This window comes from Condylura cristata, unplaced genomic scaffold, assembly GCF_000260355.1.
Source record: "Condylura cristata isolate star-nosed mole 26May11 unplaced genomic scaffold, ConCri1.0 scaffold00001, whole genome shotgun sequence".
Classification (NCBI taxonomy): domain Eukaryota; kingdom Metazoa; phylum Chordata; class Mammalia; order Eulipotyphla; family Talpidae; genus Condylura; species Condylura cristata.
Window position 1 is genome coordinate 865,095 of NW_004567102.1, and position 12,151 is coordinate 877,245.

Consider the following 12,151-nt stretch of genomic DNA (forward strand, 5'->3'; position numbering starts at 1 on the left):
AAATGGATAAAAGACTAGAATGTAAGACTTGAAACCATAAAATACACAAGGAAACATAAATAGAATGCTTGACAGTGTAGGCTTCAGAGAAGACTTTGTGGTTTGTCTCCAACAGCAAAAACAAATAAATAAATAAACAAGTATAAAAATAATTGGAACTACATCAAACCAAAAGTTTCCGTGTAAAGAAACTGCACTGAAGCAGAGACACTTTTTTTAATAGGAGGCAATACTTATACATCATACATCTAAGAAGGGCTGATATCCAAGATCTACAAAGAACTCATACAGCTCAACAAAAAGAAAACAACCTAAAGGGCAAAAAGTGATAAATAGGCACGCCTCTAAAGGGGACATGCAGATGGCCAACAGGCAAATGAAAAACTGTTTATCTTCACTTATCATAGGGAAATGCAAATCAAAAAGACAATGAAATACCATCTCACACCTGTTTGAAAGCCAATATCAAAAAAGACCAAAAACAACAAATGTTGGCAAGGATGTGGAAAAAATGAACCCCCGTGCACTGTTGGTGGGAATGTAAACTGGGTCAGTCCCTATGGAAAACCATGTGGAGATTTCTTAAAATACTAAAGATATATCTACCATACATTGCAGCAATTCCATTACTAGGGATCTACCAAGAATACAAAAGCACTGATTCAAAGGTCTATATGCACTTCTATGTTCATTGCAGCACTATTTACAAAAGCCACACTATGAAAATGACCTAAGTGCCCCCAAAACAAATGTACAGATTAAGAAGATATGGTACATATGGTATATTTTTCTTTTTTAATATTACTCAGCTATTAAAAAAGAAAAGAGAAAAACTCTTGCTATTTGCAACCTGGAATGGAACTGTGGGGATTATGCTAAGTGAAATAAGTGAAAGACAAATACCAGATGGTGTCACATATGGAATATAGAGAAACAAAACAAAGAGTCGGATAAAACCAAACCAATAATAAATCCTAGAAATCTGACTGTAGAACTGAGACTACCAGAGTGGAGAGCCAAAAGGAGAGGATGAACAAAGTGGGAAGGAAGCACAATGGACTATGGTAAAGGACTATGGGTGTCTTGGTGATGTAGCAGGCTAACAACACCTGAAGGGGGTGATCCTATACCTCTAAGTCATACACAGCATTGTGAATCAATGTTACCTCAAGTAAAGAATAAATAAATAAAATCAGAGTAATTGAACCAACCAGACCTTTCTTTTATTCAATGTCTCCAGATTTCCTTTAAATTTGGTGCTGTAACCTAGGCAGCACTAAACCACGAGTTGTAAAGTATGCTCAAAGCCAGAAAAAAATTTCAGAGATCAACAGGACTGTAACCACTGCTACATGATATTATAAATCCTTTTATGCCCTGGATGGAAATATTTAGACTTCTGATGGTATGAAAAAATAGTTCCCTCAATTTCATCTATGTATGTTAAAAAGACAAAGATTTCTTAGCTTCCATCATTAAAGATCCCCTTATAGAATTCCAATTTCTTTATGGAAGTAACAGCAACAACAAAAAGACCGCTAATCCACACATGAAGAACAAGGAAAATGTCCAGTGTGGAGACTGCCAGGGAAGGCGAAAACTCAGGGTAGACTTCAGAGAGATGATATTAGTGATGGCCTGTCTATGGAGGCTGCTGAGAAATTTCTCTCTTTCTCTCACCACCATCAAGCATACACACATTTGAGAAGATTCTAGGTTTGGTTTTTTTTTCCCCCTCTTTTAAGAGAAAATTCACTCAGGTCTACTTTGAAAGGAGGCTTCAGTAGACTAGGGGATTTCCCTGTGTCTTACAGGACTCTTAGTACAAAGTCTTCTACTGGCAACTGAGGTGTCATCACAGGGGATTTTTCTGATTGGCTACAAACTGATCAAGCAGGGCTTGGTATGGGCGTCTTTAGATTTCCTCCTCAACTTCATTCTACAATACAACCCAGCCGAGCTAGTGCAGAGACCACCTTGAGAAGAGGATGATCACATACAGAGCTCTGATTCTGGGGGCCCTCACCCTGGGTACGGTGATGAGCCTCTGTGTTGGTGAAGAAATTGAAGGTGAGTACAAAGCTGAGGGGTGTGGAGATATGAATTGGGAAACAAGAATTTGGAGGTGGAGAGAGAGAGATTTGCTTAGAAATGCTTCATATGTGTCATCTCACATGCAATCAAATAAAAATAGCTATGTAAATATTCTTTCACATAAATGGCAATAATTACTCTTGTTTTAAAATTATTACTAGTACAGGAATAATGGTAATAAAATAGGTATAATAACAAAATAAAAATATATTTTTATTTTATTTGAATTTTAAAATTGAGAACTTTCTGATGAAAAAGTTGGTGAATCAAATTATATTGTTCTCAAATAGTCAGCCCAAATTACCTACCCTTCACCCCATTTAAGGAAATCCTATAAGAGAAAGAATGGGCAAGCACAGGAGAGTTATTTAGTCCCTTAAGGCCTTCTGTCCTCTTCTTTCCACCCTATCTCACACATTCCTTCATTTTCTTTCCCTTTCAGGATATCTCCCTATTTCGTATTATATATATATATATATATATTCTTATAGATATGAAGGAGGTTTTATTAATACAAAATAGAAAAAACAAATAGCTCACAGGGGAAGTAAAATGGAAGTTACTCTCTTCTTCAGAATCTTTATTAAGCATGACTGTTCCCATCCTTATTTTGTTTGGTGGTGAAACTTCCATTGTTTCTCCAGGGCGCTTCCAAATTTCCTTTCCTCCATATGCCACCATATGCCCTGGTCAGGCTCCACATATCCCTTAGGCACAGTGCACAGTGCCCACAGCCTGTGATGTTTGCAAGGCCCAATGAAAAGGTCTCAAAATAGGAAGAAAGGATAAGCTTTTAGGCAGAAGACACTGTATTATACTTCTCTTTATAAATAAAATTTCATGAAATATTAATTTTAATTTTTATGGAAGGAAGAGACTCACAAAAACCACAGTATTGAGGACTCATAAGTCATAATGCAACTGGTCACAGCTGATCCTGACGTTCATAATGTTCCTATGACATTCACACTCCCTCTGTGCGTGTCAGTCTTTCCAAATATCTCTGTCATCCTAAAAAACAGTAAATGACATTCAGTACAAAGGAGGAGTGAAATTAAAGTTACTCTCTTCAGCATCTTTATTAACCGTAACTGCTCCCATTCTTATTTTGTTTGGTCATGGAACTTTCATCTGTTTCTCCAGGACACTTCCAAATTTTATTTCCTCCATGTCATAGAAATTTGCAGAGAAATGCTTCATATGTGTTGCCTCCCATGTAATCAGAGTAAACAAGATTTTGGGGATTCAAAGATGAAGATACATGCTATTGGTCCCCTAGAGGGTGTGATGGAAGGAATATGGTACAGGAAAGCAAAAGAACCACCTTTTGAACAGGACAGTGAATTCAACTGAGGCTGGAACAACAACAACAAAAAAAAAATCAATTCCAGTTACTCCAGTAGTGTGTTCTTCATTAGTATTTGGCAAGGACTAGATGAAAATAGTGATTGTATATATTCATGTTTGAAAACTGAGTCAAAAAAAATCATTATAGATAGACTTTATTGGACAGGCTTCTAAATGATCAATAGAGAGGGTTGTGCTGGTCAGGGAAGAGAGTAATCCAGGTAAGGAGTAGACAGACTTGGAAAGCAGGACTTTGGGGTAGGTAGTTGGAGGTCAGAATGTGATCAAAAACAAGTTTAATAAGAGAATTTAACCTAAAATTTGGTAATGATACAGAATGAATTGGAGTTACCTGGAAAATCCTAAAAGACAACTTTATTTAAAAGGGAAAAGCAGACCTCAGCAAAGATCAAAGAACATGAAAGGATAAGATGGTTTGGCTTGATTGCAGACAAGGTATTTACAGAGAGAGCTGGACTATATAAAACTGTCTGTATCCACCCTAAGACTCACCACAATGTACTGTGCTTGCTCCTTTACTCACCTGACTCTCCTTAATTCTGTAAGCTCCCTGATGGCAGAGACTAGGCTGATGGCTGTTTTTCTCCTTGTCACTTACAATGCCTGACCCTTATTTATGCCTAGTAAGTAAAGGGGGAGGGGAGAAAGTAAGTGAGGAAGAAAAAAAGAGGAGATGGTAAAAGGCTCATAGATAACTTGACAAAATTTTCCAATTAGATTCATCAACTGGCTTCCTTTCTGCTTTGGCATCCACAGAGAACTACATTGTGCAGTTGAGGAAAGGGGTATAATTTACCTTTAGACCTCAGTTAAGTGTTGAATCAAAAGAGAGAAATTTAGTAAACTCCCAGAAAAAAAAAATGAGTGGAGGGGAATGACAGAATATAAAAACTTATAAGAAACTTTGTTTTTAAGTTTCTGAAGGAATCAGTTGCTCTGCTCTAAGGATCTCTATTATTAACAACCAGCAACCTTAGAAACATTGGCTATTGGTTATTTTTATATATGTTTTGTAATATCATTGCTATTCTTGTCATACATTTTTATAAGTATAAAAATTAGAAGCTCTTTTAAATTGTTAGCATTGGGTATATATATTTTTTTCTTGGTTACAAAGAAGAAGAAAAGTGAATTAGGAGTCTCTGTAGAGAAAGTTCTTTTCTAAGTTGTCCTCAGAGGAGCAGAATTTAAATGAGTGTGTTATTCACTGATAAAAGAATTAAGTGAATGATAAATTTTATTAATCACAAGGAAGTAAAGGAAAACTCTGGAAGGAAAGGTAATATCATAATAATTCATTCGGTTCTTCTCTCTTTCCATTACAATCTTTGTCACAAGGCTACCAAATGCCAAGCACTGAGCTAGGCACACTGGGGTTAGCAGTCAGTAAGGCCTGTGAAATTCTGTCCTAGGTACTTTATAGTACAGAGACAACCTGATTTTAACTGAACAACTATCAAAACTGAGGGGGGGAGAAACAGGTGCTGGGAATTTTGCCTAAAGATTGTGCCAAAGATGGAGCCAACAATGTTTGATAGTCAGTTTATTTGGTCCCTTGATTTTATAATGCTCTTTTCTCTCTCTCTGTTTACCAATTTCCTCCATCATCATCCTCACTTGTCAGCTGACCACGTTGCCTCCTACGGCACAAATGTCTACCAGACTTATGGTTCCACTGGCCAGTACACCCATGAATTTGATGGAGATGAGGAGTTCTTTGTGGATCTGGAGAAGAAGGAGACTGTCTGGCAGTTGCCTATGTTTAGCCAATTTAGAAGATTTGACCCACAGGGTGCACTGAGGAACATCGCTACAGCAAAATACAACTTGGACATCATGATTAAACGTTCCAACTCTACTGCTGCTGCCAATAGTATGTACTCACCTGTTTACTGAATTTATTCTCTATACAGGTTTTACTCCCTTCCTCCCTCAAGATAAATACTCACCACTGTATAAAATTCACCTTTGTAAGGAGTCCCCAGTTATCTCACAGTAACTGAGCAATCATCCTCCCCCTTCTCACAGATTACATAGTTCCATTTAATACAGGATCTTTACTCTCATAACACAATCCTCAAATCTTTAAAAGAAAGATCCCAAAGATCCCCTCCCTGCCTTAACAAACAGGCCCACAGAACGGCGGATACTGAGATAAAAGAGAGAGGGTGTATAGTGTTTCTCAAGCAGAAAGAAAACAAGACCTCTTTCCTTAACAGATGGAGAGATGTAGGGGGAGGGCTCTTCCAAGATGTGGTGTGAAAACTCAGGGCAGAGCTGTTCACAGCTCATACCAGTCTGTTTCCTCACCACAGAGGTTCCTGGGGTGACTGTGTTCCCCAAGTCTCCTGTGACACTGACTCAGCCCAACACCCTCATATGTCTTGTGGACAACATCTTCCCTCCGGTTATCAACATCACATGGTTGGTCAATGGACATTCAGTCACGGAGGGTGTATCTGAGACCAGCTTCCTCCCCAGGAGTGATCATGCCTTCTTCAAGACAAGTTACCTCACCTTCCTCCCTTCTGACAATGATGTTTATGACTGCAAGGTGGAGCACTGGGGCCTGGAGGAGCCACTCCTGAAACACTGGGGTAGGTGTGAGTTCTACATTTTTGTTATCTTCTTTCCTCTGTCAAGCCCAAATTCTAGAACAACCTGCCTTTTATCCCCTAAATCCCATGACCTTAAACAGTACTTCAAGGGTTTTTAATGACAGACTTCACTCTCCTTTCTAAACCTGAAGGATGTCCCAAAGCGCTACAGAACCAAAAATCACCCTTTCATCTCATCCCACACACACATGTGCATGAACTACAGTTCTGCATTCTGACTTCCACAACTTCACTTTCACAGAACCTGAGATTCCAGCCCCTATGTCGGAGCTGACAGAGAATGTGGTCTGCGCCCTGGGGTTGACTGTGGGCCTTGTGGGCATCGTGGTAGGAACCACTTTCATTATCCAAGGCCTGCGCTCAGGTGATACCTCCAGACACCAAGGGCCCTTGTGAGACCCACCCTGGAAAGAAAGGTAAAGGTTTATATTTCTAGCACCTGAGACATAGTACAAGAGGAAGGAAATTAGAAAGAGGTTGTGGATACAAATGTAGCTGAAAATTACAGGATAAATGGAAAAGGATATAATGATAGTGTTACATGGCGTAAGGAAACCAGTACACCAAGGCTAACAGGAAACAGGTTTATTGTACCAGTACTTAGCTTAGCAGCTCTACATGGGCTTATATACATTTAAATTGAAACTGGGTGGGTTAACACTGTAACTGTTCAAGGTCAGACATGAGAGAGTTACAGTGCAAAAAAAGTAACAAGTTGCTGCTCAGTGCCTTGCTTCAGTGGCACAGGAGACCCCTTGGACACATCAAGCTCATGTCTGTCTTATTACAGGTTCACCGCCCATCTACAAGAGCAGCAGAGAGGACATGCTAGGTGACCAAGCACTATTTTCTGGCCCACTTCGTCATATTCATTCTTTCCTCCAATGGCCCTCCTCTTACTTCTTCCCTGGGTCTTAAGATGCTGTATCCCAGCAGAATGCACCTACCCACTGTCTGATTTTTTAAACTCAATTATTAACTACTATGGATTCCTTGGATATTCCACCCATATACCTAATTCCTCAGTGACCCTGAAAAATAACTCCATGAAAGTAATAAACTCATCTTTTATAAGGTTTTTATGGAAAATTTTCCTCTTTCATCTCACAGCTGACTAGGACCATGGCCCCTTATGTTTCAAGCCCATTTAATCTCACTTCCCAGCTCATTTTTCATGACCAGCCGCACAGGAATTATTTAGTGTAGACTGATAATATTTAGATACCTTTGCTGAGGCTAGTATTTCTCTTTTCCCTGTGTTTCCACCCTGTTCCACTGTTTCCATAACCCTTATTCAAGGCATCAGGCAAGGTAATATATATCCTCTGTTTTTAGTGCATATTTGTTAGAACAAATATAAAAAGTGAAGAAGTTAATTTGTACTCATTTTAATAAAACATTAAAAAGTTATGACAAAGAAGTATTAGAAGAAAGGAATCTTGAATCTCAAAAGTACCAAAAATCAAAATTGATTTACTCTTTTTATTTCTTCTCCCCTCCTTGCCCTTTAGGAGATAAGAATGCTCTAGACAGGAAAAGAAATGAGATTCATTTAGGAGAGCATTAGAATAATGCAATAATGTAGTGGTATCTGCAAAGTACCAACTATTTTACCCTTCCTTAACATTAGTAGAAAAAAGACACATATCTAAAGTCACTTAAAAACACATATGTAGGCCCTCCCTGGTGCACAATGGGTAAAAGCACAGCACTAGGAAGCTAAAAGCCACTTCAGCATGAATTCAATCCCCGCCCTGGAGGTGACCCAAATATCACAGCAGATCTCTCCTGTCCCACCCATTGCTCCCCTCAGTAGGTATTTCATCAGTCAGCCGGTTCTGTCCCCACTCTGTCTCTGGTGAAGCCTCTCACTGCCCCTGCACCTCTAGCCTGTACCCCAGTTCTGTTCTCATAGATAAATAAATCTTTAAAAAAAAAAAAAGATGTAGACTGACTCACCTCCCACATGAATCCCTGCTTAATAAACATGTAAATGTGACACCATGGCATGTTGGGGACAGTAGAGTGAATAAGGATGTGGGATGTTTCTAAACAGAGACTCTCAAGTCAGGCTAACTCATATCCCCAGACCCCTACTCCTTACTCCTCCAGGCTAAAGAAAGCATGAGAGAGAAATCCAGGAGGCAGCATGGTGGAGACAATGTTACAGCCCCCTCTAGGTTCATGTCTTCTACTAGAAAACCTTCAGAAAAATGAATAAATAAACAAGATTCTATGGCTCCCCCAGGATGTTTAAGACCTCACACTGTGTGACTTGACTTTTGAAATTATTTTAGGCATGTTGCCTGAGTCTCTCCATTCCACAAAGACTGTGTGCCTGCACTGCATCTAACTGTACTATGGAACATCTATAAAATACATGAAGCTCTCCCGGTCTATGCCATCTGCATCAATGAGTTTAAAAATGTAATTGGGGGGCTCTCCCTGGTGGCACAGCAGGGTTAAAACACAGCACTGAGAAGCTAAAGCCACTTCAGCATGGGTTCGATCCCCGCCCCAGGGGTGACCCACATGGCGTGGCAGACCTCTCCTGTCTCTCTCACTGCTCCCTTCAACAGTGTACTTCATCAGTCGGCCTGTTTTGCTCCTCACTCTGTTTCTAGTGAATCCTCTCACTACCTCTGCACCTCTAGCCTGTACCCCAGCTCTGTATGCATAAATAGATCTTTTTAAAAAGTGTAATTGGGGGCCCTCCCTGGTGAGGTAATGGGTTAGGACACAGCACTGCAAGCTAGCCACAGCTGCTTCAGCACATGCCCTGCCCCGGAGGTGACCACATGGTGAAACAGACCTCTCCTGTCTCTCCCACTGCTCCCTTCAGCAGTGTACTTCGTCAATCTACCTGTTCTGCTCCCTACTGTGTCCTGGTGAATTATCTCATCGCCCGACACCTCTGGCCTGTACCCAGTTCTGTATGCATAAATAAATAAATCTTTTTTTTTTTAAATGTAACTGGGGCTATGGGCCTCCCTGGTGGCGCAGCAGATTAAAGCACAGCACTAAGGAGCTAAAGCCACCTCTGCATGAGTTCGATTCCCGCCTGCCCCGGAGGTGACCACATGGTGCGGCAGACCTCTCCTGACCCACCCGCTGCTCCCCTCAGCAGTGTACTTTGTCAGTCTGCCTGTTTTGCTCCCCACTCTGTCTCTGATGAAGCCTGTAGCCGCCCCTAAGCCTCTGGCATGTACCCCAATTCTATATGCACAAATAAATAAATCTTAAAAAAAAAAAAGTAACTGGGGCTAAAAGACAAAATATCTATTTTGGGGCATTTGGGTTGATTCCACATCTTCCCTATTGTAAATAGAGCAGCAATAAAAATGGGGGTGCAGGTGTTCTTTTGAGGCAATGTTTTTGTGTCCTTTAGGTAGATACCTAGGAGTGAGATTGCTAGGTCATATAAAGCTCCATTTTTGGCTGTTTGAGAAACCTCCAAACAGCATTCCACAGTGGTTTTATCAGTTTGCATTCCCACCAGCAGTATAGGAAAATTCCTTCTTTTCCACATCCTTGCCAACATTTTTTATTGCTAATTGTTTCGAGCTGTGCCACATTTCACTGGTGTGAGATGGTATCTCATTGAGATTTTAATTTGTATTTCCTTTATTACAAGTGATGTTGAACATTTTTTCATATGCTTGCTGGCCATCTACATTTCTTCTTTGGAGAAGTGTCTTTGTAACTTTTCTGGAATCAACCCAAATGCCCAAATACAGATGATTGGATTAAAAAGATGTGGTACATATACACAATGGAATATTACTCAGCAATCAAGAAAGATAAACTCATGTCTTTTGCAACAACATGTTTAGTGAAATAAGCCAGAACGAAAAAGAAAAACACCAGATGGTTTCACTCACAGCAGGAGAATAATGGGTCAGCTGGTAAGAAAGAGAAAGAGAGAGAGAGAAACAAATGTAACAGTAAAAATGAAAACAATGAACAACTATAAACCAGAGACATTTTATGGGGATGAAAGGGGAATGGGATCAGAACTGGGATAGGAAGAGTGCACTGTTCTATGGTGGTGGCACACGGATAAATTGGTAGCAGCAAGCCCATGGGGATTACAACTGAAATGAAGAAATGCACAAGATGAAGAATGATGTTAAAAAAATAATAATAGTAAATATGTTTAAAAATAAAAAATATATATGAATAGAGAAAAAAGACAAAATATCAACAAAATAATTGATACAGCATAGTTTGGTGCATAGAAGTTAAATCCAAATCTAGGATTCAGCACTTTATAACTAGTATTTTAAACTTGACAGCACCCAATAAAGTAACATTTTCTCAGCTTTATTTTTCTCCCATTATGTGGCAATGATGATACTTCCCTTGCAGCGGTATTGACAGAATTTTAATAACCTTGATTTGTCCGTAGTTCCTAACCTTGATTTATCAGTAGTTCCTTAGACATAGAAAGCAAATACACGAGAAAACTTTGCTAATTATAACCAAAATTTATTTATTAAAAAAATAGTAGAATCCATTCATGATGTAGGGAATTCACATATAGATCTGTGAATTAATTTATTTTTATAAGTTAATTGGAAGTTTTTTCCTCTCTGAAATAAGCTGAGATTGGTTTAGGCTGACAGAATAAATAGGAGATAGTGGTCAGTGATATATTACTAATAAAAATGTTGTTAAGCGAAGTCTTAGATCAAGAATACACTGTATTTACTTTGGATTTTAATTCTCTAATGCAAGGTATCTCCTTTCCTTATGATCCATAACTTTTAATCAAGTTATGTCATATGCAGTACATCATTATTCATGTGTACCTTGTAGAGGAGATAGAGAAAATTAAAAGCTACCTTGCAGTAGAGAGAATAATTTAAAGTACAACTAGGAGTAACTAAATACAAGGAATCTAAACCAAAGGCAATAATGAAATGTAACTAGGCATAGAGGATTTTTAGGACAGTGAAATGACTCTGTATGATATAAGAATGAACCCTAATCAATACTACAGACTTTGGTAGTTACAGATCACTGTAAATTCATCAGTTTCAACAGGCATCACTCTGGTAGCAGATTTTGATAATAGTGGGGCTAAGGGGATATAGTATCTTTCTCTCAAGTTTTCTGTGACCCTAGAATTTCTGTTAAATAAATTTTTTAAATAAAGAGAAAGAAAGCAAAACATGGAGTGGAAAGCCCACACTCAAGCAGCATTAGCTTACCTTGCAGTCCCAGAAGCAACATAGGACACAGCCTAGTTACTTCCAGTTCCCCACAAGGTGCAGCTCCTGCCTGTCTTGGAGGGCTATAGGGGCCCAGAGCTATTGCTCTAGCCCCAAGCCCACCATACTCCATACCTGGTGTTAGCCTTGCCCCACTGCCCTGCATGGGTCGCTGCTGGAACAGGAAGTGCCCCAGGTGCAGGATCAGGAGCACCAACAGCACAGTGTGCAGGGCACCTCCAAGTTCAAGGAGCCCACAATGTGAGGCCTCACAACGGACTGCCTGCAGCCCTCAGATTCCAGCCAGTGGAAACTGTCTGGAAGTAACATATGGATCAGATGGGCCAAGCAATACCCTCCAGATTTGAATGGAGAGAAGCCGGAGAAGTCGAAATTGAACATCCTTGAATCTGACCTTGTGAAATGGACCAGTATCTTCTATAAACTTAGGTCTCTGTTGGAGAACAGTAACCCCCACAATGCTGCTGGTGAAACTGCCCATGTCTTCCCCTCCTAACTGCAAGCCAAGCTAGCCTGTCCCTCCAGCTGGGACTGTTAAGAAGCCTGTTTTCCCCAGTTTTGGTTTCTCTCCCTCTTCTCCCCCCCAAAAAAAGCCTTATAAAATAAAAGCAAGTTTATCAACCACAATCCAATGTATAAAATACGGTTTTTGGTGTTGAAAAAAATGCGTATCACCTGAAAATGTACAAATGTGCTGAGAAGCTTTTAGCAATAAGACTTAAAATAAATTTTGTGGGGCCCTCCCTGGTGGCGCAGCGGGCTAAAGCACAGCACTGAGAATCTAAAACCGCTTCCGCATAAGTTCGATTCCCGCCTGCCCTGGAGGTGACCACATGG

The 12,151-nt window shown here is 39.8% G+C and overlaps 1 protein-coding gene across 1 annotated transcript; it reads left to right on the forward strand.

Moving 5' to 3' along the window:
- Positions 1-1,961: 1,961 nt before the first annotated feature.
- On the forward strand, positions 1,962-7,815 carry LOC101618954 (SLA class II histocompatibility antigen, DQ haplotype D alpha chain-like). Its single transcript, XM_004673353.2, has 5 exons — positions 1,962-2,070; positions 5,087-5,335; positions 5,778-6,059; positions 6,322-6,496; positions 6,871-7,815. The coding sequence occupies exons 1-4, from the start codon at positions 1,989-1,991 to the stop codon at positions 6,474-6,476; spliced, it is 768 nt and encodes a 255-aa protein (XP_004673410.1). The 5' UTR covers positions 1,962-1,988; the 3' UTR covers positions 6,477-6,496; positions 6,871-7,815.
- Positions 7,816-12,151: the final 4,336 nt, after the last annotated feature.

Coding starts and splice junctions, on each gene's coding strand:
- LOC101618954 (XM_004673353.2), top strand. CDS start 1,989: ATGATCACATACAGAGCTCTGATTCTGGGGGCCCTCACCCTGGGTACG. Junction 2,071..5,086: donor TGTTGGTGAAGAAATTGAAG/GTGAGTACAAAG, acceptor CTCACTTGTCAG/CTGACCACGTTGCCTCCTAC. Junction 6,060..6,321: donor GCCACTCCTGAAACACTGGG/GTAGGTGTGAGT, acceptor TCACTTTCACAG/AACCTGAGATTCCAGCCCCT.